This window comes from Phoxinus phoxinus (genome assembly GCF_949152265.1).
Source record: "Phoxinus phoxinus genome assembly, chromosome: 11".
Classification (NCBI taxonomy): Eukaryota; Metazoa; Chordata; class Actinopteri; order Cypriniformes; family Leuciscidae; genus Phoxinus; species Phoxinus phoxinus.
In genome coordinates, this window is record NC_136886.1 from 20923117 (window position 1) to 20948745 (window position 25629).

At 37.6% G+C, this 25629-nt stretch overlaps 3 protein-coding genes across 5 annotated transcripts in view; 1 reads left to right on the forward strand and 2 right to left on the reverse strand.

Moving 5' to 3' along the window:
* On the reverse strand, positions 1-22623 carry atad5b (ATPase family AAA domain containing 5b). Of its 3 annotated transcripts, XM_079629638.1 has the most exons (14): positions 21317-22623; positions 20909-21059; positions 18210-18606; positions 15246-15334; positions 14990-15135; positions 14715-14868; positions 14408-14575; positions 14070-14221; positions 13783-13876; positions 13649-13713; positions 13286-13471; positions 668-1443; positions 418-570; positions 1-240 (listed from the first exon to the last, which is right to left on the reverse strand). In XM_079629638.1, the coding sequence occupies exons 1-14, from the start codon at positions 22082-22084 to the stop codon at positions 168-170; spliced, it is 3372 nt and encodes a 1123-aa protein (XP_079485764.1). In that variant the 5' UTR covers positions 22085-22623; the 3' UTR covers positions 1-167. The 3 variants fall into 3 exon arrangements, 2 of the variants coding, with proteins under 2 accessions (XP_079485764.1, XP_079485765.1); XR_013799634.1 differs by lacking the exons at positions 1-240; positions 418-570 and adding an exon at positions 13025-13099 and having other exon boundaries at positions 1317-1443; XM_079629639.1 differs by lacking the exons at positions 20909-21059; positions 21317-22623 and having other exon boundaries at positions 18227-18489.
* Positions 4688-12296, forward strand: LOC307007108 (uncharacterized protein). Its single transcript, XM_079628792.1, has 2 exons — positions 4688-5013; positions 9799-12296. Exons 1-2 carry the CDS (start codon positions 4973-4975, stop codon positions 11516-11518), a joined length of 1761 nt encoding a protein of 586 aa, XP_079484918.1. The 5' UTR covers positions 4688-4972; the 3' UTR covers positions 11519-12296.
* suz12b (SUZ12 polycomb repressive complex 2 subunit b) overlaps positions 22601-25629 on the reverse strand; it is a 17036-nt gene continuing 14007 nt past the window's right edge. Inside the window, exons 14-16 of the mRNA XM_079629640.1 lie at positions 24351-24549; positions 24084-24163; positions 22601-23966 (exon numbers count right to left, since the gene is read on the reverse strand). Of these exons, the coding sequence (XP_079485766.1) occupies positions 23666-23966; positions 24084-24163; positions 24351-24549 (580 nt within the window). The 3' untranslated portion in view covers positions 22601-23665. The remainder of the gene's footprint in view (positions 23967-24083; positions 24164-24350; positions 24550-25629) is intronic.

Here is a 25629-nt window from a genome sequence, read left to right on the forward strand (position 1 = left end):
AGTAAAAATATATATATTTTCTTTATTTGACAAGAGTAAATAATCTTATATCAGACTTTACATATATATTTCTGTAACCATACAAACACAAGTCACATTCCTGTCACAAAACAAAAAAACAGTTTAGAAGTCATAGAGGTTTTCTAGAGCAGCACATCAGTCACACATCAAGGGAAATCCAAGGCCATACGCTCCAGCGTATTTCTGGGAAGCTGAAGGCTTGAGAGGTAGTGTGAATATCTGACAGTGAGAGACAAAAAAAGAGCAAATCTTAATCATTAAAAAAAAATCACATTAAAGAATTGCGGTAAACCAATTTCTTATTATAAAACAGACATTTTCTTTCAAAGTACAACTTTAGAGTGGCACAACATTAATCTTAAGACCCCAAGCATTACATGGGCGAAATTCAAATACCTGAACGAGTGCTGTTCTTTAACTCTCTCTGATCTACAGATTGAGCGCAGAGTGGGCAGGTAGTCCATGGAAAGTGCAGGTTTATTACTATGACAAAATACCTTTTTGCTGGAGATCAGTGTGGATACAATTTCCTTGCGCTTCTGGACACCACTGTAAAAAAAGTCAAAAATCACATACCACATGATATTAGCACTGCAACACCTGGATGAAGTTAAAGCTTCATGTAAACTTTTAATACAACACACACCTAGGTGCACAGAATTTGCAGAGACACAATTTTAGGGTTTTATTGTCAGATGGCAGAGAAAGGGCACAAATTATGTTTTCCCATCTCTCTGAAGACAACTTCTCCCGCAGCCTTGCAGCTTCCGTCCAGATCCCAGAGAGTTCAGTCCGGCACTGAAGAAAACTCAAACCTTCCACAATGGCCAATATCTCAGAGGAATTCTCTAAACATTGTCCAATCTGCTCCTCTCTTGGGAAGTCCAATAAGCTATCCTTCAGTGTTCCACCCATCCAACCAAGAGGTTCTGGTTTGCAATGTCCAGTTCCACTGACAGATGGTCTTTGTAAATAAGCATCCAGAAAAGACATGTTGTCAAAAAACTTTGCAATGCACACCAAATGCTGAAAAACCAGCATGAGTGACTTGTCTTGTCCATGGACATCTGTTTCTGAAGACAAATGATTAGTTTGCTTTGAGGGAACTGAGAAAAGTGTACGGTCTGAATGTGGGTAAGAAATATTTTTTGCCTCACAAGATGACAAGCGTTTTTTCCCTCTGCATGTAGAAAGACAGTCTAACTTAACCTTGTGTACATTTGCAGAGGTCTGTAACATCAAGCCTTTGACTGGCTTTTCTCCTTTAGTCTTGGGCTTTATTGACTCTTGCTGATGCAAGAATTGAGATGTGAAATGTGGAGAAAATAGTCTTTCGATGTTGGAGTAGAGTAGACCTCCTCCCGTTTTCTCTGCCAGGATCTCCAGACATCTGCTGTTTTCCAGCTCAGTCCATGATCCACACTGTGTAATTTAAGACAGAATACACACATTAGGTCTATTACTATGAGGCCTAAAAGCTCTGTGAGACTAGCAGCATAAAGTGTGGTCCACTTGCATGCTTATTAATGTCAAGAACCAGGGGCAATTCTAGGATTTCAATATTAGGGGGGCTCAGCCCCCAATGAGGTCATCATTTTATTTTTTAAACATTTAATATATTGTTTGCATACTAGGGTAGGCAGGAACAATACATACAATAGGTTCTACACTACCCATCAAGTCAACCCCCTGAAAATTTAATTACTTTCAAATTATTTTAACTAACCAGATCATATTCATTAATATTATTTTTTTATATAGACAAACTTATATTAATGTAATTGTCTAGATTAGCAAAATGTGTATTAGCTAGATTAGCAATTTGCCCAGTGTTAAACAGCACACTGATCTATCAATTTGCCGCTTCTATAATTCAAAGTGACGTGAAAAAACACAAATCCCTTTAATCTATAAGGCTAATAAATGTATGCCACTAACAACTGAAGGGTCATTAACTCCATATGATGTTATGTCGTTCACTCTGATAAGCAGTTTAAATAAATCCAGTGACAGTGCTTTCTGTCACTGATTGTGTCTATAATAATTTATGTGAATTATGTTAATCTAATGCCACAGCCACAATAATACGTTTAAATTTAAAAATACAATTTTCAAATGAAAATAACATTTTCTAAATGATGTCTTCATAGGTGTGAAGCGCTCTGTTTTTGCTGGAGAAAAAAACGCTGAATAATGTAGACTAAAAGATGGGGAGGACTCCCGTTTGGTCTTTGTAAATGGGGAGGACTCCCAAAGCCTGCCGTCATTTCCATATAAAAATGTAAAGGGGACTGAGGCAATCACAAATGTGTGTACAGATTACAGAGCCAATCACAATTTCTTTTGTGAAAGTGTAAGGGGAGCTGGGTAGAATCCCACCTAAAAATGGCCCAGTGATGCCCCTGTCAAGAACCACAAAGGAATAGTTCAGCCAAAAATGATTTTTTTTTCTCAGATATAAGACTTTCTTCCCTCAGATGAACACAAAACATTGATTTTTAGAAAAGGATATAAAAGCAAGGAAAAATACTAATATTTTAAACTTTTTATGCCTGACAAATTTAAAGGTGTTGAGAAGCTGAAAAAAACTCTGTTTGTGACACATTTGGGATAGCATGAGGGTGAGTAAATGATATATGTCGATAGATATGAGTGAGGTTTACTCGCACAGCATTTACTAGCTGGCCTCCGTTACATTTAGCCCCCTAAACCTTACTCCCATCCAGGTCATGGCACCTCTCCCTCTCCCTGTGGGGACTCTCCATAGACGTAATGGTTTTTATATTGTCCAAACTGTATATTCTGTCTCCTTACACTAACCCTACCCATCACACGAATTCTGTATTATTTATAAGCTTGACACGAGTCTCCATGCTTCCACTGATCTATATAAATGACTGAATTGCTCATTGGATTCTACACTGTAAAAACTAAAGGTGCATTAAATATCCTGTCGGATACTCAAGGAACTTCAAAATGTAATTTAAGTGCCTCAAAGCTCTTGAATGCTATAAATGGGTTATTGTGATCCACTGACAGATTGAGGATGGCATGGAGAGCTGGGTCAATTTGGCTGTGAGAAGATCAGGGATGATGGTATCGAAGGCCGAACTGAAGTCCACAAATAAGATCTGTGCATGAGTCCCAGTTCTGTCGAGATGTTGCAGGATATAATGCAGTCCCATGTTGACTGCATCATCCACAGACCTGTTTGCTCTGTAAGCAAACTGAAAGGGATCCAGCAGGGGTCCAGTGATGTCCTTCAGGTAGGCCAAGTCTTTCAAACGACTTTATGACCACAGACGTGAGAGCGACAGGTCTGTAGTCGTTAAGTCCAGTGATTTTGGGTTTTTTGGGGGGAACGGAATGATAGTGGAGCATTTGAAGCAGCAGGGAACTTCACACTGCTCCAATGATCTGTTGAAGATCTGCGTGAAGACTGGGGCCAGTTGGTCAGCGCAGGCTTTTAAACAAGCAGATGAGATGCCGTCTGGGCCTGAAGCTTTCCTAGTCTTCTGTTTTTTGAAGACTCGGCTCACGTCCTCCACACAGACCTTAAGCTCAGGTTGGATGGCAGAAGGGGGAGGAGAGGGGGTGCAGGAGGTGATGGTGAATGTGTGAAGTGCAGATCAGAGCGGGTGTGAGGTGTGAGTCTGGGCTTCTCAAACCTGCAGTAGAATGGATTGAGAGTGTCAGCCAGTTGTTGATTCTCCACAGATCGGGGGGATGGTGACTTGTAGTTGGTGATGTTCCTCAGGCCTCTCCAGACTGATGCCGGGTCGTTGGCTGAAAACTGTTTTTTCAGCTTTTCATAGTAGCTTCTTTTAGCAACTCTGATCTCCTTTGTCAGTCTGTTTCTGGCCTAACACAAAATAAATTTCCTAATGAACGTAATGTAGTAAAACAGCAGACAAGATGGCACCACAGGTTCCCCACTCCACAACAGGAGCCCCTTTCATCTGCTGTGATAAGACAAAAGTTAGATAAGACCCTCAACAAAGAAATACCACAAACCAATGACCATTTGCGCCAGGATTGCTAGGTGTGGGGGGCCAGAATGAGTACATCAGCGTCCCATTGATCACAGACTAATTAAGTCACCAATTGCCCTTTGTTCACCCCAGTTCTTCATCACTGAGACCAAGGTGTGAATGACCATGGACTCCCCAAGGCCACCAAACCGGTATTGGCTAGTTGACCTTGTCATGTGGCAGAACAAAGAAAGGCCCCAAAAGAAAGACAATCTCTACACATAGGGTTGAAGCCACAAAAATGCGCAGGAAAGTGTAAAGAAAATGTCCTATACATGTGGAAGCTGCATCTGGAACAGCAACCGACATAAATTCACCCACTAACAGAAATTAACAACTAGGTGGTAATTTAACTTATCCACATCAAGTTTGGACTTTATGGGTTCAGAACACTAGCCCCAAATTAATTTGAAAGAGGTTTGGAAACACATTAATGCATATCTACAGTTCTAAAGACACAGTTTGTTTAAATGTGTACTTGGGACAATGCCAATGAGATCCACAGAATGGAAGGGTGGGACGTGAATGGGCAGACACTTGGAATGCTACTATCCAATCACACCACTACAGTAGGAAGGCAGGAGTTGGCAACTCCCTCCCAGCCAAGGAGGGATAAAGTATCCCCCAGGTGGACACACCCTTGTTCTGAGTTTCTGACCTGATGAGGAAAGAGACAACAGCATAACAAAGGTTATACTTTTGCAAGTGAACCCTCTTGGCACAATCACCTCTACAGAGGACTTCAGGAGTCAACGCCTTCACGACTCCTGTAGATTCATATTCCAGTCTGCAAAGGACCCTGCATATTCACCACAACCTGACAGTGCTCTACACAAGGACCAGCAGCAACCCATCAGCATCTATTGAATACAGCTGTTGGAAAGCAATCCCACTGCAAGCGGAAGAATACCCAGTGGAATATGTCCCTCATCGATGGACTGATCATCCGGCCATGTGAAAGGTAAAAATAAACTCTTCCAAACCTCTTTCCAAAGGCCTTTTGGTTAGGTTGTTGTTAATAGATGAGATTGCCGTTTGTGTAAAGGCTGCTTATCTAGGGCCAGTTTATAACATATAGACACGTTATACATGTTCTCCAAAGCCTGATGTGTCCAACCAGAGTGTCAAAGGCTTTAAGCCCTTAAGTGATAGAGAATACAAAATGAATAAACATGTACTGAGAAGAGAGGCCCAGAAAAATTGGAGATGGCTCTAAAGATAATTTAGATAATTTCAGAAGTCAGAGATGACATATCTAGAGAAACAGCAGAAAGGGGCCCAGGGTAGATGGATGCAAAAATAATCCATATTGAATCGCTATTAATTTTTATTGATAATGAAAATAATTGACAACAAATTTGATCATTGATTAGTCGTGTCCACGCGCTATATTTAGAAACCATCAGCCAGTCGCTTTACAGTAGTGAATAACCCATTTCAGGACAAAACACAATTGGAAAATAGTAGGGGTATAACAATATATCGTGTCACAATGTATCGCAATACAAAAACGCAACAATATGTATCGTGGATAGTGACAATATATATTGTGCATAGTTCACCAAAAATAAAAATTACTGTGTGAGAAAAGAATTCAAGTTTAAGTATCTATATTAAAAACATACATTATATTCAACATTTTATATATATAGTAAATAATGCAATGGGGGAATATTTGTGGGTCCTGATAATGCCAAATATCTTATGTTACCTGTAAAAAGTGGCCTACATTATTTTAAATATATCTAGTCAGTGACAGAGTGAAAGCATATTCGTCTAAAATAATTCTGTATGTTCAACAGCAGAATCATGAATATTTTTATTCTGTATATATTTTTATACACCCACTATGTAATCTAAAAAGTATCATTTTAAATCAACAGTACATTTTTGGCTAACCTTTTACCATATGTCTTGGAGTATCGCAATAATATCGTTTCGTGAGTTCAGTATCGAATTGTAATATGAGGATATCGTTACACCCCTAAAATGGCGGAGGACACAGAGACTGCTGCGGGTAAGCTAAATGATCCAAGTTGTCCGAAACATGAGAATTCGTTATATTTATTAGTTCTTCAAACAAAAGCATAAGCATTGACCACGTCTTGCCCTGTCGTGCTTTTAAAACTTCAGTGTTCAATCAACAAGCGGCGCATGCACATCAAACGGACGGAGTACAGTAGAATAGGAGCATTATAATTCGGACTAAAATACACATTTTACACATAAGAGCAGTCTTAAATGAGTAAAAGTCTTAAATGAAAGTGAGATCCGCGTCATGTGCTGCATCGGCTGGTCTTAAAGTGGCAGCAGCCACTAATGTTGTCTGTCATTAATGTTAATCATTAATGTAAATCAAAGAACAAATTGCTCACTGCTCTCAACTAAAGAACTTGTGTAGCTTTAATAAGGATTAATCTATATTTAATTTATAATTTATGCAGTGAAGACTGAAGACATAATTCAATTTCTGTATATTTCCTACATGTTAAACAGGAAGGAGGGACACATGTAAATATGACATTTATTATGGGTTTATGTGAGGATTGTTTTAAGGTTCACTTAATTAAAAATTTGTTATATATATTTTAAGCCTAGTAAATGTTAAAACAATTGATAGCTTTAAAATGACACTATAATGTTGAATAGCTATAATTAATGTTTAAAATTAAAATTTAATTGAGATGTCAGTAGCTGTATTAGTATCAGTGATACTGGCCTTCATTTATTAAAAAGATGCCATTAAACAAGTATTTAAAAAATATTGTCTTTATGTTGTTTGTACATTAATTTGGGGATTAACTGTGAAAAAATTACATTATAAAATATTAAAAACTTAAATTCTAATCACGATTAATCACAGATTTTTTTTTTAATTAATCTAGTTAATTTTTTTAACTGATTGACAGCACATATTATAAATAAATAAATATATATATAAAACAAACTTTTATGTTAGATACGTTTAATCGATTTGACAGCAGTGACAGAGGCCTGATCTGTATGGAAGTAAAATAATGCTAAATGTTTTTGAAATAAAAAGTCTGTTGAATTGCTCTACTTGAAAAAAATATGCATTGCATTAACCATGCTTGTATTTTAATGAATTGTATTTTTAGGGCTTGCATTTTTATGGGCTGAAATTCAACATGGTTGTATATTTAAGCTGTGAATATTTCAAATCAAAACATTTAAAACATTTTCATTAATAGAAATTCAACAATCCATATTCACCTTTCATATTTCACTTCCAAAATATTCAAACGGTTTAAAAATGCAACCTATAATATTCAACGGGCAATTTTCGGTCCATTTTATTTCACTTTACAAATTCGCTTTCACAAATTCAGTGGTTCAAATTCGACAGTAAATTCAACATTGACATCCAGGAACTGCAGGAAAAGCAGTAGATTACCGAGCATAATCTCCATCTGCTGTTAATCAACCTCACCAGCAGGGAGTGCAAGCGCGTGTTGTTGACGAAGACCAGAGCAACAGTTAGAGCAAGCCATTCATTCATTCATAAAAACTGATTTATAGAAATGTAAGTGTATTTGTGATTATTATGAGGGCTGTTTTTATGTTTAATTCAGTGCCTTCAGTGTGTAGCCTACATTCATCTTTCTCTACCGTGAACGAGATTATAATGTTATTCCCCCGATGCTGATGTACAGAACAAATGTTACATTTGAGGTAGACATATAGCCTATTTCTCTTGGTTGTTTAGTTGCCTTAACTTTATATCGCGGCGATGTGGTGCGCGGGTTTCCCTCAATAATTCAGGATTCCTGGGCATATAAAACGCTTATCTTAATGGACTAATACAGTGATATAAAAGACCAAACTCACACCTTATTGAGAAGGCTGTACTATATGGCTACAGGCAAGCAGATGGACTCAGAATATGAACTTAACACGCAAAGTTTCACGCTGAGCGTTTCCCAGTGATATACTGGTTATAAAGTTGGCTTGACGTTGGACGTTCGCGCATTTAAAAATGTCTCTAAAATTACATACGACATTGGTATACACGTTTCTAACTTCAATAGCATTGGAAGAGAATGACTTACAGTCATAAAACCAACTTTAAAGTGTTCATGTAGGTGTCAGGCATGATGCACACCTTTTAATTAAAAAAAATATATTTATTCAAATAAATAGAAGTTTGCTATTGAAGTTAGAAATGTGTAGGGCAGGCCTATCCTAATATCGTATGAAACTTTAGAGACGGTCCCTAAATGCGCGAACGTCCAACGTCAAGCCAACTTTATAACCAGTATATCACTGGGAAACACTCAGCGTGAAACTTTGCGTGTTAAGTTCATATTCCGAGTCAATCTGCTTGCCTGTAGCCATATAGTACAGCCTTCTCAATAAGGTGTGAGTTTGGTCTTTTATATCACTGTATCAGTCCATTAAGATAAGCGTTTTATATGTCCAGCAATCCTGAATTATTGAGGGAAACCCCAGTACTGCAGCACATCGCCGCGATATAAAGTTTAGGCAACTAGACAGTAGAGGTGTTAGTGAGGCCAGCAGGGGGCGCTCACCCTGTGGTCTGTGTGGGTCCTAATGCCCCAGTGTAGTGACGGGGACACTATACTGCCAAAAGAGCGCCGTCCTTCGGATGAGACGTTAAACCGAGGTCCTGACTCTCTGTCGTCATAAAAAATCCCAGGATGTCTTTCGAAAGAGTAGGGGTGTAACCCCAGCATCCTGGCCAAATTTGCCCCTTGGCCTCTGTCTATCATGGCCTCCTAATCATCCCCATATACTGATTGGCTTCATCACTGTCTCCTCTCCACCAGTAAGCTGGTGTGTGGTGGGCGTTCTGGCGCAATATGGCTGCCGTCGCATCATCCAAGTGGATGCTGCACATTGGTGTTGGTTGAGGAGATTCCCCCATTCTATGTAAAGCGCTTTGAGGTCTCAGATAAATGTATTTGAGGCCTCAAATGTAACATTTGTTCTATACATCAGCATCGGGGGAATAACATTATAATCTCGCTCACGGTAGAGAAAGATGCATGTAGGCTACACAGTGAAGGCACTGAATTAAACATAAAAACAGCCCTCATAATATTCACAAATACACTTACATTTCTATAAATCAGTTTTTATGAATGAATGAATGGCTTGCTCTAACTTGCTCTGGTCTTCGTCAACAACACGCGCTTGCACTCCCTGCTGGTGAGGTTGATTAACAGCAGATGGAGATTATGCTCAGTAATCTACTGCTTTTCCTGCAGTTCCTGGATGTCAATGTTGAATTTACTGTCGATTGAACCACTGAATTTGTGAAAGCAAATTTGTAAAGTGAAATAAAATGGACCGAAAATTGCCCGTTGAATATTATAGGTTGTATTTTTAAACAGTTTGAATATTTTGGAAGTGAAATATGAAAGGTGAATATGGATTATTGATTTTTTTATTAATGAAAATGTGTTTGAAATGTTTTGAATTGAAATACTCACAGCTTAAATATACAACCATGTTGAATTTCAGCCCATAAAAATGCAAGCCCTAAAAATACAATTCATTAAAATACAAGCATGGTTAATGCAATGCATATTTTTTTCAAGTAGTGCAATTCAACAGGCTTTTTATTTCAAAAACATTTGGCATTATTTTACTTCCATAGATCTGTGATCAATTGATGTGGCTAGTCATAGTATTGTTTGTCCAGCATTACTCCACATTTTTAATAGTGAAGTGACATACCCTATGTGTATATATCCAATTACAGAATGAATCCGCTGTACCTGACTGTAATGATCTTCGCACTCAATGCAGCGCAGCCCCAGAGTATTGTGGAACCTGGCCCTCCTACTGGCATCGTACTTCAGGATGCCCCTGGAATTTTAGTAACTGACTGTCAAGTGCACACTCAAAGAATCTTTGTTCGGCTTGACCCTTATGATGTGTACAAGAAACATATCAGCACTGAAAGGGTAATGTCAGGGCGGGCAACACAATGGACAGAAAGCACCATTGAGCATGCCCAGCTGGAGACAATTCATATGCTTAGTCAGTTGCAAAAACTAACATCAGCAACATCAGCCCTCGGTTTACTCTTTTCTATTGGTACCTCAGCAGTTAATGCCATTCGCATCTCCACATTGAGAAAGCATGTAGAAGGACTAAAAAAAGAAATGCCTGAGATTAAAAAGAAACTAGATCTTCAGCAGAGGCAGCTACAAAATTTGGGCACGACACTTGAGGGTACACTTCTTGCAGTGAATCAGCATAGGCCTACAGCCTTTCTGAACTATACCATCTACAGTGTGGGCAAGATGTCAGGGTTAGATGTCATACAACAGGACTATGCTCATGTACAAATGGTCAACACATTGATGCAAGATTTGCTTAGAGAAGTAAGTTCTGCTGTGGTAAAATTAGCAGACAACAGAATCCCTCTGTACTTAGTACCCATGGAACTGGTAGAGAGTATCTTGAGACGGGCTACACAGGGAACCACCCAAGCACAACAAGTATACTTGGCCTATAGTCTAGGTAGTGCCATACCAATCCATGTAGACCCAGAAGGTAGTGAAATTGGTTTCCTGTTAAACATTCCTATTTTTGATGCTAGGAACATTTACCAGTTAAAATCAGTGATAAATGTTGGATTTTGGACTAAAGATATGCATGTAAAAATGGAAACACCCTCGCTGATTGCTTACCAGGATGAAAATCCTGATATGTATTTGATACCAAATTTACAGATGTGTACTGCTGTCAAGGACATTCACTGGTTGTGCCCTAGTAAGCCTTTTATATTGGACCCCACTGAAGGCCTGTGCGGCATAAAGCAACTAAGCCCCAACTACAAATGCAAGGCTGTCATAACACATAGGAAAGATGTAACTATCACAACAATTGAAAGGGTAGAGAACAAGTGGCTGGTCAACACACCAGTGGGCGAAGCAATGATAATATATGACCGCTATTATTCAACTACTCCGATACACTTGCCAAACCAGACCATGCTAATCCAAGTCCCGAAAGGAGCAATCTTCCATATTGACCACCTAGCCCTGTATCACCTGGATAATGAGGGATATGATGTAGAAATTGAAATAGTTGATGCCTTTAATGGACAAACTCTTGAAGTAGATAGACTCCTTCAAGACCAAATTATGTCTGAAGGACCTAAATTAACAGAACTCAGTCACCAACTTCATAGTTTCCATGCTTTGCCTATTGAATCAAATTCGAAGACAGCGGCACTAACTTGGGGGTGGAACATCAGTGACAGCATATTGCTTATCTTTAATCTCAGTTCCTGGATTACCATAGTCCCTCTGATGGTACTACTGTACTGGCAGGTGCACACGGTTGAGGCAAACCTGTTAGGGCAAAATATCCCACAGCCAGCTGAAACTTTGGAGTTAAAACCTAACACATGTAGGCCACTCCCCCAGCTTCCCCCTATCACACCATGCAACATAGACTACTTAGACTAGTCAGCACGTCCTCGACTAGCATTGCTATCCTGTCCCTTAGTCTCTCACTTCAGAGGCTAGTTTTAAGTTTATCATTTTCTTTAATTATCTAATTTCTCTAATATTGCATAGGTGCAATTAAACTTACCTTTATAGCCACCAAGTCTGTCTTATATTAGCCATGGTAAAAGAGTTTAACGAAATTCCAATGATTTTGCATGTTGTGTGGCATGTTGTTTTCCTACCTGTTCCACCTCAGTACACCTGTCAGATCAACGACTGCAGCCTCGATCTGCCAGGGGGCATGTGGCAGAACTAAGTAAGGCCCCAAAAGAAAGACAATCTCTACACACATAGGCTTGAAGCCAGATAAATGGTCAGAAAACTGAAAGGAATGTCCTATACACCTTGTTCACTGTGCCTCTTTACCTCTTTCCAAAGGCCTTGGCATTAGTAGGTTGTTGTTTATAGATGAGATTGCTGTTTGTGTAAAGACTGCTTATCTAGGGCCAGCTTATAACAGATAGACACATTAGAAATGTTATCTGTATTCATAGTAAATGCCTATTTACTATTCATACAATCTTCAAGAGAAACCACAATAGACTTCCCCATAACACTGCTTATTACCCATTCATTGCTTTGTCCAATCTGTTATTCGTCTGCTTGGCTGTTTGTTTATGTAGTAGTTCGTATTTTCTATTTTGATTATTGATTCTTCAATATCTTAGTAGTTTAGTCATTCTTTTTAGTAGTATCTAGTAGGTGTGGTAATTTCATCTTGTATATCTTTTGTTTAATAAATTCATCTTATTGCAACTGTGTTATTCTTGTGTTGATAACCAAAGGCTCAACAAGTTCAACATAATCTCCCTAAAATCCTTCAGATTTATCGGATGACCTACCGGTACTCTGTCAAAAAAGCAACACGCGCCAAACATGTAAAACTGTTACCCAATCATAGCAGTGGGCTTTACTTCAAGCCTGGAATGCGACACGCATTCAAACTGAGTGATTGGGAGAGGGGGTCAAAACATTGTTTATTTATTTTAATTTTTTTTATGCATTTCATGACCCCTTTAAAACATGGAAGGATAGTGGTGAACCATCATCTTCAAGGAAGAAATATGGTTACACGCTACACGAATACTGAATTTATTTGTTACAGGCTGTTTACTTATATTTAATACTGTTAGAAATGTATATTTGATTTATATAGATTTTTTTTTTTTTATCTGATAAATATGACAATAACCACTTCAAGACTGTTCCAGAGATACCAACACACTGTCTGAGCCTCTCAACTACTGGTACTATGCAGTGATCAACAGTATCAAAAGCAGCAGTAAGATCTAAAAGAACCAGTACAGAGCATTGACCTGCATCAATTTGCATTAACAAATCATTAAAAACTCCAAGAAGAGCAGTTTCAGTAGAATGCAGATGGAAGGTAATTTAGAAATAGGTCTATAATTTTGGGGTAGGGATGGAATTTGAAATGACATTTTTAAATAAAGCAGTGGGTACCTGTTTAGTGAGATCTGGGTTAGTTTAGTGAGATCTTCTAATGTTATCGGAGAAAAATTATCCAGGGTTATTGGCCTAAAGATACAAAGTATTGAGGAGGATTGAGGAATAATGCTCTCAAAATTTATCTTACTCACAAAAAAAGAGAGTAAACATCAACTGAAAATTGTTGGACAGTAGGTGATGGTGCAGAGGCAATGTTATTTGTAACAAGTAGAAAAGTAGTAAAGCTTTTGATAAATAAATGTCAATCTGGCTTACATTGAGTGTATTCTTGAGAATTTGTAGTTCTGTTCTCCCTCCACCACTACAGACCCAGAGCTGAAGCTGGAGGATACTCCGTCTGATATCCCCCTTATTCTGACACAACAGAAAAGCCATGTCTTCTGGATCAGTCCTCATGTTCTCCACCACACACAGGCACTGCAGATAGCTCCTGATGGTTTGCTGAGTTCAAAATTATACCATTATTACTTCAGATAATTATGCAATTAATCGAAAGTAATAATAATGCCATATAAGAGATAATTGAAACAAATGCATCAAAATTTGCTATTGTGACATTAAAAAAGGTGAACAGTAATTTACAATATCTGTGATTTTAAATATGTTGGTTTTTCTCACCAGTGAAGGAGTTTGGAAATGGATTTCATCAAAATGCCCCTTAAGTCTTCTACCAAAAAATGGATCTGTAAGGAAGCAACATTTTAAAAAACAAATATGCTTAACTGCATCTTATGCCTTAAACTGTTGCTCACCGTTGGTTGTCAAAATTATGGGTCTTTTGGTTTTGCTCATGAAAGTCCTAATAGCTGCAAGAAATCCAACATCTTCAGGAAAAATGACATCAACCTGGGTGGACACATTTAACATTGGAAGCACACTTACAAAAAGTGTGAACAAATAGAAAGGAGTTATATTCCTATTCTAATCAGCAAATTTAGTTAGTTATTAATCAAATAAATTATTAATAAACAGTTAATTTAAAAACATTGATGATGCTTTCATACTCAGTCTGCACAGCAAAGCTACAATTTCACTCTACCTCCTCAAATAGAATGAGCGACATGGGGATTGATTGGCTCTGCCCAACTGATGTAGACTCTTTAGAAGAACATGTCAACTCCTTATCTCCTTGTCTCTTGTCCTTAAAACCAGACCTTGTACTTTGAAGTCTACCCGGTTTCAGTTCGACAGCTGTTGTAATCAGATTTGTAATGAATAATTAAAATAATAATGACAATTGTTTATCTAGTGCATATACAATACAATGCTTACTTATTTTCCCCAGACAAAGCATATACATCTATTAAATGCTTTAGTGAAACAGGCCTATTTTTCAAGTGCTTATAAAACATGGCTAAATTAGCCTAGTACACTTACCATGAATACAGCGTTCAGGTCCATCAGATGTTTTACCTACAGATTTTTTGCTACTCAACTTGAAGTAGTGAGTGAGTTTTACTGGTTGTGGTTTACCACTTCGACAGGAAACACTAGGAGAACTTGAAGTCTCCTTAGATGAAGTAACCTTTCTATTGGCTTCATCGCCTGTGGAAAAAGGGGAGATGTAGTCAATGTTAACAAAATATTCGGATTGAATAAACTAAATTATAATTATCCCCTTTCACTCATAATATTAACTGATGAACCAAGAATTCATTCTGTATGAACTAAAACGTTCACTCACAAGGTGCAGCAGGATTTATTTTGCTTTGGTTAATGATTTCAGGTTTGAGGGTTTTAGTTCTCTGTATGTCCACCTGATGAGACTGAGTCGCTTCTGTCAGCTGTGATAGAATGAGACGACCACAGCGCAGGACTGAGCTATTCACCTCAAACACCTGTGTGCCCATGGAACAGAGGAACAGAGGAAGACGTCATTATGGCTGGTTTAACAGACATTCAGGATTATGCTTATTGTGATAAATGCACTGATAAAATGAAAACATATTGCACCGAGACCTTGAATCCCAGCTCCTGTGCACAGGCATAAACAGCAGCCGTTTTGCCCACTCCTGATGGACCGATCATGAGCACTGTGTTACACAGCTCCTTCTCATGGTCTATGGATACAGTATCACCCTCAAAATCACCACAGTCCCACGACTCTGTTGGAATAGAAGTTTTTACACATATTTCTGTTACAGAAAAATACAGGCTTCACAAATATAATATATATTATGCTGCAATAACTGCAAGTTCTCTGGCAGTTACATACCATTACTGTTTTCTTTTTTCATCCTCCTTTCTTCTTGTCGTCTTCTCCTGTCCTCAATGTCTGCTCTTATTTTCCATTCTTTTAACCAGCTGTCATTAGAAGAATGAACAAAAGTAGATGCAGTTCTGTTTGTTAGTATTGTCTTGTAGTATATTAATCATTTTAACCTGTTATTATTGTGAGTAGTAAAATACTTATCAGGCAGATAGTGACACATGAAGTTCCCCTATAACAGTGGTTCTCAACCTTTTTGACTTCATTATTGACCACAACAATATACAAATTCCCCCATCCCCATGTAGGCTAATACATTTCGTCAGGTATTACATTTTTAAGGCTAAATTAATTTCAGAGAATAAAATACCGGTAAGTAACTATTTTAGTTAAATAAAATGTAAATAATAGCATTTCTAAATTCCCAAAGTTTAAAACACAGAATGTTTTTCAGGGTAACTTCCCACTATTTTTAACCAATTAATTTACATGATTATTCCAGTTACCGGTATTTGCAATTTACTTGATAATACTTTTTTTTTTAGGAACAATAAAAAAAATAATTATTTGCTGAGGCCCTCTGATTCACAGGTCATCCCTTTATAAATGTGCATTTTGGGTACAAAACGCTAATTGTTCACCCAAAAAAAAAGTCATAATTATGCAACTTCGTTATTTTTTTTTTTTATTCTTCATTAAAAAGTATTTTTTCACCCTAGCTAAAACCAGTTAAGTTTCAGTGTAATTTCTTCTACTCCTCGACCTTCTTCTGTAGCATTGTGTGCTATGCTTCAGCTGTATGCACACTATATAAAACTACATGCATATGTTCTGTAACACTTTAAATTACAATAAGGTTTAATTAGTTATAATTAGGTAACAACTACATTAGTTATCATGAACTAACAATGTACAATACTTCTATCATTTACCATAATGATGATTTCAACATTAACTAATACAACAATTTTCAAATCAAAAGTTGTTTCTTTTAATATTAATTAATGCACTGTAAACTAAAATGAACATGGAAGATTTTTTTTTAATTAATAAAGGTTAATACATTCTATAAGAATATATTTTTCTATAGAGCTAATTTTAATGAATAATATCTTATTGTAAAGTGTTACCAAACGCATCAAACGCAACAGGTTTTAACAGGGCAATTAGGGCTGCACGATTTCGGCCAAAATGATAATCACGATTATTTTGATCAATATTGAGATCACGATTAATTATCACGATTATTTGTTGATTTGTCACATAGGCTAATTATAACTGCTTTTTACATCCATATTGTGCTACATTTCCTGCTAATGTACAAATATGTGCATCAAAATAAAATGGGTCCTCTTATTCACCAAAATTCAGTGCATCTCCAGAATAAATCACAATAAATCATTTATTAATATTTTAAATTGTATTTATATTTTATATACATTGTATTTATAATAATTATTAGGATAGACTAGAGATATTATCTTCTGTTATAATTATTATTAGGCCTACCTATTATTACATGGCTTGGTCAAATTCTAATGTAGAATGCAGTCTGTTATTTCTTGATAACACACTGTTGCCATGAAAAACAGAGCGTTGTCATGGACACGGAAGCAATACAATCGTTCTTAAATCAATACACTCCTTTTTAAATCAATATTTTGTGTCAAATTATTGATTTATTTGGAAGGTAGCCATGTAAGCGGGATCCCGATGTCAGTGAATAAAATTCTGTCATTGTTATTTGAAAAGTCTCTTGTTATTTGAAGTCTCTCGCGCACTATCGCTCACGCGCAGACACACGCGTGCGGTCTCTCTCGCGCACTATTGCTCGCGCCCAGACACACTCGGTCTCTCGCGCACTATTGCTCGCGCGCAGACACACTCCGTCTCATCTCGCCCAGTCCGCTTTGCTTTTGTCCAGTCCGGCAAAACATTCAAGTTTCTACATCTAGAAACTAAGCTGTGCGGTGCAGGGAACAACTCTGATTATTGGCTCGTCATGGAGCCAGCGCTAGATTGGCTTTGCAAAAAAAAAAAAACTTTCATATGGAGCGTTCTATGAACAGAATGACGCATTTAAAATATCGCACGATCACGCGAATTTGATCGTGGGAAGCCAAAATCGTAATCGTGATTAAAATTCGATTAATTGTGCAGCCCTAAGGGCAATTTCAATGAATTACAAAAATGTAGATTTTCTACATACAAAGCAATCAAATTTAGCACTTACCTGTGACATAGCACACAAGTTGTCTAATTTAAGTGATTTGGTGAGGTCAATTTGTAAAGAAGGACTACGCACATATATGTATATGTATATATATATATATATTAAAACGCGCATACCTATGGACTAAACACGTGATAGGCATGTGCACGCCATCGCCGTTTTCACAGATTTATGTTTTTGAAGTTTACATGGAGATGACAACGTTTAAATTTTTTTTTTCAAAACTTGCACCTTGCACCCATTTCAAAGTTTGCGTTCTAGAGCCACCAAACACTGTTGTCGTGCAAATGAACGGCCATAAGTTTTCTGTTTTCAGTTAAAACAGTGTCGTGTAAGCGCCCCTAAGTTAATAACTAACGATCTTTGCAACGAAAGTGAATCAATCAAAACTAACTTTAGCTGGACAATAACTTTATTCTAGAGCTGCTATAAAGCCCAAACAATCTCTGTTAATTGAATTTCCTATTATCACTGTAAAGCTGCTTTGAAACAATCTATATTGTTAAAAGCACTATATAAATGAAGGTCACTTGACTTGACTAATTTAACAGTACTTTTAGTTTAGTTGAACTTGACACTTTGGAGTGCATTTTTTGTATAGAAAAAAAAGGTAGCTTGGACATTCTGCTCCTTTTGTGGTCCATGAAAAAAAATCTTGAGACATGGTAATTAAATGACAACATATTTTTGGGTTAACAACTAGGCTACCGTCTAAAATGAATGCAGTGACATTTCACCCGTGTAGTTGCCGTACTGATCCAGAGTTGCCAATGACTTCGCTAGACTGTTGAGGGTTGTATTTATCTGTCCAGAGGACATCCTCCCGTTGTAGACAACTGGGCCACGGGTCCTGATGAACTGACTCATTCTGCATTGGTTCAGTGACAAAAGCACAGAATGCAGTTTGTTGCTGTCTGCGTTTTGTTCGGCTCAGTCGGTTTCTGCATTTTGTGTGAGAGTTCGTCAAACTATCTGAAAATTGCTCAAAATCCAACTTAGCAGCAGAAATACTGCCCTTGTTTGTCCTGTGACTTTTGTATGTCCTGTCACACGTCTGTTCTTGAACCTCTCGTTTTCTCTTTCTCTGGACAGATGAAGCTGAAGGATGCTTCGAATCGTCCGTTTTTTCTGCGTCTGAAAATGTATGGCAATGCAACATTGAAAAACTTGGATCAATAAAAGTAAAAAAAACTAAACCCGGTCACAAAACTCTTTGCAAAACGGCATATCCCACATCCAAACAGATTTACAGTAAATCAGTCATTTGTCCTGATGATTAGTCTAATTACTATAGTAGTAGTAGACATTTGAATGTCATGTCAGCAGTGGAGGCTATTTTCATGGAAAAAGCTGATTTACAAGTTATACAAGAGTTGCATAAATACAATAAAAATGGAAAAATACAACAGTTTAAAATGACATGATGTTTTATGATAAAAAAATTCTACAACTTTCTTCTGGTCAAATCTTACTAACGTTGTTTGATTACTATATTTTAAACTTTTCTGTGATTTGTGTTCTCTCTATCATGAGAAACTAGCAGTATCTGACCAGCATGATGTATCGGCTATGTAGTTCTTTGACCCATTACTAGAAAGGTACAGTGGGTATAAAAAGTCTACATTCCCCTATTCAAATTGCAGCTTTCTGAGATATAATTAAAAAAAAAAATTTATATAATGTATCATCAATAAAATGTCATATATTGTTCCACCTTTAATGTAATGGTGAAACCAACAAAATGTATGTAACAAACAGAAAAAATATAAATTTAAAAAATGACCTGGTTGCAAAATGTGTACTTTTTTTTTTATAATGGGGCATAGTACTTTGTTTGGAATTAACCAATCACATTCAAACTCTTACAGAAAAATAACTATAATCATATGGTCATTATTTAAGTGATGCTGATAAACCTTGAATTAAAATCAACTGTTTCTGTAGGATTTTCTTAGCATCTTCTTGGTCGCATATTATTGGTGAAGCCATGGCCTGCTGAGAGCTGTGAAAGATGTGCTGGATCTCATTGTGTAGACTAAGAGACACCAATGAGGAGGAGAAGGGTACAAAAGTATTTCCAAAACATTAGATGTGCCATAGAATAACGTGAAGGCCATCATTAAAGGCACACTATGCAAGATTTGTACCTTAATATAACAGCTTCGAAGTAATTTCGGTGGTAAATGAACTCGTAGCAAGGCGAATCATCCCGATAGCAAAAGCAGGGGGGGACGCCGCTGGCAAAACCAGCAATGCAGGTTTGAGAGGTGGCGCCCAGCCAAATCTCGCGAGAATCACGACTTGCTTTACGGCATGACGTCACATACATCAACAACATATGAAGCAGCCTCTATGGAAGACACTAGCATGCCGAAGAAAACGAAGAAAGCACGGTCGGGAAAAGAAAACGGGTTGCTGTTTGACGAAAACTTATCAATAAGGCTGCCAAGAGACTCACAGTAACATTAAAGGAGCTGCAAGATCACTCGCAGCATGTGACACCAATGTCCTGTTTTCTTCATATATATGGGCATGTGGTAGGGTGGCGTCTCTCTCTCTCACACACACACACACACACTTTTTGCCAAAACCATATGGCAAAATGTTTTATGATCTGATCTAACTGAACTTTTAAAATTAGGGTCCAAAGGGTACATTTGGCACAAAAACAAAACTGCTCATGACCCAAACACCACTATACCCACGATGAAGCATGCTGATACATCATGCTGTAGGGCTGCTTCACTTCAGCTGAGACTAGGGCAGTAGTCAAGATAGAAGGAATCAAATACCAGACCATTTTTGGCAAGAAACTCACGGGCCTCCATTAAAAATCTGAAGATGAAGAGGAATTTCATCTTTCAGCATATAATAATTTCAAATACAATTCTAAGTCAAAGTAATGGCTTCAGAAGAAGAAAAATAACATTTTCAAATGGCCCAGTCCTAAATCTAATGGTGAAAAAAACCAGTATGAAATTACTTAAACAGGGATGTAGACAGTAGATCCCCCAGCAATATGATCAATCTGAGGCTCATTTGCAAGAAAAAGTGGGACAAATTGAGTTAATATACTCTTATGGCAGCTGTATTAAAAGCAAAAGGTGTTTTAACCAAGTATTAGTTGACATGTGTGCACAATTGTGCAACCAGAATATTTTAAGTCTTTACTTTCTATTCCCCCATCAAAAGTTTCTGTGTATTTGTTACATGAATTTTATCATTTTCAATATTACATTAAATATGGAAAAATATCTGACATTAATTTATAAGGATTCATTTCTTACATCTCAAAAAGTTGTAATTATAATAGTGGTGTAAATGTTTTATACCCTCTGTAAATAGAACATAAAGATCTGTCTGTTACTTCCTCTGTAAAATATTGAGAGGTTGGTTGTGAACATCTATTTGTTGGTAAAAACGTCTATTTTCCTACCCAAAGCAGAACTCTCCTCCTCAGATGCAGTTCTCTTCCTCATGAGAAGAGTGAGAAACCTGTGGATGGGAAACTGCAAATTGAGTATCTGAATCTCTTCCAGAAACGCACTGCTGATTTCATTGGGAAATTCATTTCTCCAGCCAGACACCTGAGAACAAAAATAAACACAAAGACTGAGCAAACTAATTATTCTACTACACTAAATAATCGACAACAATAATCAGATATTATCATACATAAATATGTGTTGGTTAGCGAATACTGTTTAATTCTGCTGATAAATGTCAAGGTGGTCAAACCTTTTAGAAGACCCAGTTTTCCAACACAATATTCAAACTGTATTTTTGCTGAAATCGTGATAAATGCTATAGAGAGAGAGAGACTCTTATATTTAAGCAGACCCACCATTTCCCTGAGGATTTTGACATTTGTTGGTTCTCTACAGTGCTGAGTCCGAGGCGTGATGGGAGTCAGGGTTTGGCCAATTTCATGTTTTGTGCTCTCTGGGATTTGTCCAATGTTAACTTCTGGCTGATCCATCAAACGGTCCCCCTCACTGGTGTTTATTCGTAAACAGCTGGACAACACCTGCTTTTCAGCAGCAAAATGGTCAATGTCTGGCTTTAAGCTCCTGTCACTTGAACCAGCAGGAATGGAGACAAACTGCACACCTATATTGCTGCTCATCCTCTTTAATGTCAGTTTATTGCGTTTTAGAGATCCCTTTGTAGATCTCCCTTTCTGCACTGTTTGAGAATTGTGTCCTTCTTTTCCTATGCTTTCTGTGATAAGATCTGGTGGTGATATAGGAAGAGAAACTGAATGGTCTTTACCGTCAGTAACGCTAGTTATAGCCGCATCTGGAAATAGTTTTCCTTTACAGTTAATGAGAATAATGTCACAAGATGCAGTGGACTCCGGGGTCTCAGTCATGTGGGTGAGGCTGTTTCCGCAGTCAGTAAAATGTTCCAATCCTTTGTGTGTTTTTGTTCGTTTCAGCCTGTTTTGGTTTGTTTGGGGTGCACCTGGGTTTTGCATTTGCTGTCCGTCTCCAGGTTCTCCACATTGAAAATTCCTTCTGCCGGAGACACTTCTGGAAGAGTTCTTGATTCTAGTAGGCTGAGGTAGAAAGAACGGTGTTTCCATGTTGCCAAATATATAATGCGCATTCATACAGTAAACACTTGTAACTGCAACAAGCAGCAGTCAGCCGTTGTAACGTTATCTTCATATAATAGTTAGCCTAACAGTTCCCATTTCTTGCCTTGGATATAAAGTCATAGCTCTACATTAATGAAGATTCCAGTGCGCATGGTGTGCCTTAATGCGCTTTTAAAATCGCAGAATTGTTATAGATTTCTCGTATGGACCAAGATCTTATACGGACTAATAATAAATCTCGCGCCCAGCAGAAATGGGGTGGGCTGCGTCATCGACGCCTCCTTACGTATGACGTTCACTCCACCCATTGGATATGATTGCCACGGAGGCGTGGCTTCACGGTGCACAAACTACTTCCAGTTCACGTAAAAAAAATAAGAAAAATAAAAACGAGTAATTACTTGTAAATTAATTGTTGATCTAATATTGTAAATACGGTTTTCACGTGGAATATTGTATAAAATGACACTAACTCTAAAAATAGTTAGTGTCCCATTGCATTTTTCAATTGAACACAACTAGTTAAAATACATTTAAACCGAGCATTTACACATCTTTAATTTGTAAATAATTTTCTTGTGTACACCAAACTTGTGCATTTTGCAAAGAAAACAAATTGAAGGAGTAAGGATGCTGTATCTGATATACTTTGGCATGTACAACATCTGAACATTATAATAGCAACAAACTATTATATAACCACATTACCAGTAGTAACAGCGGTTTGACATGACCTACAAATTATTCCTGATCCTCATTCTAAATGGCATAATGAGGTTTGTTTACAAAGATTTATGAAACAAGGACTTCTTGTTGTCCAAACACAGGCAGCTCTCCTTTCACATGGTGTGCATTATATTGCTGATTAAGAAGAAGAGAACTGGGGAAAAAGAAAAAAATTTACACCGAAGAAGCCATTCTTGACGGAAGGTTCTTAACACTTCACATGTGAGACAAGAAGCTGTTGACAGAATGCAATGTATTGATTGGTCCAATCTAAAACCGATAAAAGAGCATCTGTAGGTTATAAAAAAAAGGAAATGCAAAGCTGTTTAGCTTTCAAATCCCACTTGAGAAACCTGAATATCACAACTTAGGGTCTACAGCCACTGAATAAGTAGTAACACAAGTGCTACAATGTGCTAAATAGTCACTGAACGCAGTGGTAAAAAAAAAAAAAGGTCAAAATCTGTACGGAAATTGTTGATTAACAGTACTCCAAATTCTACAGTAATACTTCCTTTTCAGAAAAAACAACTAAAGACTATTCTACACATGACTGCTGAAATGATAATGGTTTATGACAGACACTGCACTGGAAAACATTGAAAAATTGCATTAATTCATTCAAAAGCACTTGCGTCAGTTCGTAATACCAGCAGCTAACTCACAATCGAGTCTCAAATGGGCTCCTTATTTATAAATGGGCAGATCAGAAATAGAACTCATGTTCTAAGCCACAGAAGCACTGCTGGCTAAGAGTTCTAGATCTCAAAACAATAAAATGATTCCAATGGATTAGTATGAAGAATTTGAGTTCAAAACAGAGCTCATTGATTCTGTCCATAATTTTTCTTGTAAAACCAGCTGTTGTCAGTCTGAGACTCCACTTTTGGTGCGTTTGCCATGTAGTGAAACACCCGAGGACACTGCTTGACCATTGCAAGTGGCATCGGACAACTCCTGCCCCTCCTCTAGTTCAGGAAGTGACTCCTCTATCTCCTTCAAACGGGCCATGGCCTGGTCAATGGTTGCGATGGTGACCAGGTTGAAGTCATGCAGGTTGACCAGGTGAAGGAGAAAGTTCCGACACAGATTCCTGCGAATTATGTGTGGCCCGCAGTTCTCCACAAACAGCATGCTTGCCTGACTCATCTGATTATCAGCAATGAATCTGGAGAATGGACAGTTAGCAAATAAGATGTTTTTGTACATCTATGATCAAGGCTTTAAAGCTACTTAAACAGTTAATATAAGGAAAAGAAAAAACTATATGAATGTATTCTTTTACCCATTCTTCATAACGTGAAGATTCCATAACTTCATTACTTCTTTTTCTCCTTCATTCACATCTGTGAATTCTTCAATTTGCTTCATACAAAACAAAACATACTATCAGTGCAATTATAGTGAGAGAACTGAAGCGTTTCAGTGAGTGAAAGAATGATTTTCATATATTATCTACTTATACATAAAAGAGCATTAACTGTTCCGTTCAAATGCAAAAAATCTATTATTTCCGTGCTGAGAATGGAACTTGATTAACCAGTCGACTAACCGTGGTGGTCTTTTCTCTGAGCCAATCTGGGTCCCTTTCATCCTCGCTGTCCACCTCCATCTCCTGTGGACGGAGGGGCATGCAGCTGTCACTGTGGAAATACAGACGATTATGTCCGCTCACATAAGTCCGCTGCTGCTCGGGCTCACCGTCCTCTGACTCCAAAAACTCAGACAGGCTTGGCTTGGTTCGCTTTGGCCTAAGTGAAAGAGGGAGATTAAACAACCATGGGTATATATAAATAAAACAGGAATGTTCTGCATTTATCTGTATGAAATTGTAAGAGCTTGCAGCACCATTGATTTTATCAACAAAAATAACAAGTGACAATACATGTGTATCATACATCAATTATGCTCAATATGCCAAAAATATGTAAGGTGATGTAAATGCCCTAAGCAGTGTTTTTTTTAATCAAGTAAAACTCATAGGCCTGGTTTCACAAACAGGGATAAGACTAAACCAGGATTAGTGCAAGTTGCTATCAGTTAAAACAGCTCAAACATGCACTTTAGTCTGGGACTAAGCTTGAGCCTTGTCTGTGAAACTGGGGATCATGGTTTAAGCAAAACCAGAGTGGAAAACTTTGGCACAACAGTCATTATTTTCCTATTCATCACTGTAAAGCTGCTTTAAAACAATATGCATTGAATAAAGCGCTATATAAATAAAGTTGACTCGACTTACCCCGATTGTGTTCTATGTAAAAACCTTTACAGCACTCTGGCTTCATTCACTCATTCATTCATTCATTCATTCAATGTGCACATCCTGTATAAATTTTGACATCAAAACTGAAGACAATTCAAATCCCAAACTATTTAAAAATTAAATGAGCCGGTTTTAAATAGCTGAGATTGAAAAACACTTATTGATTATAACATTAATTTAAGGTCGAAATTAAACGGAAATTGTGATAGTCTTTTCTTCACTATTGTGACATCTCCTACTAAAACAATTTTTCAAATGAAGAAAAAAAGACGTAGGTTGGGCTACGTCTTGCAAAACCCCATTGCAAATCAAGTTTTTAGGCAAAATTGGGTAGATTTGTTGAGGGTCACGTTTGACTGCATGTTAGAAATATGGCTAAGTCAAAAGAATGGTCCAAAAAGTTAAGAGAAGATGTCATCGCCCTTCACAAACAAGGAACAGGATACAAACAGATAGTGAAGGCACAAAATTTGTCCCAGAGAAACCGTTGGAAGCAAGTTCAAAATTAAAGGAACAGTGCTTACACTACCTGGACGGGGCAGAAATAGGAAGCTATCAACTGCTGCAA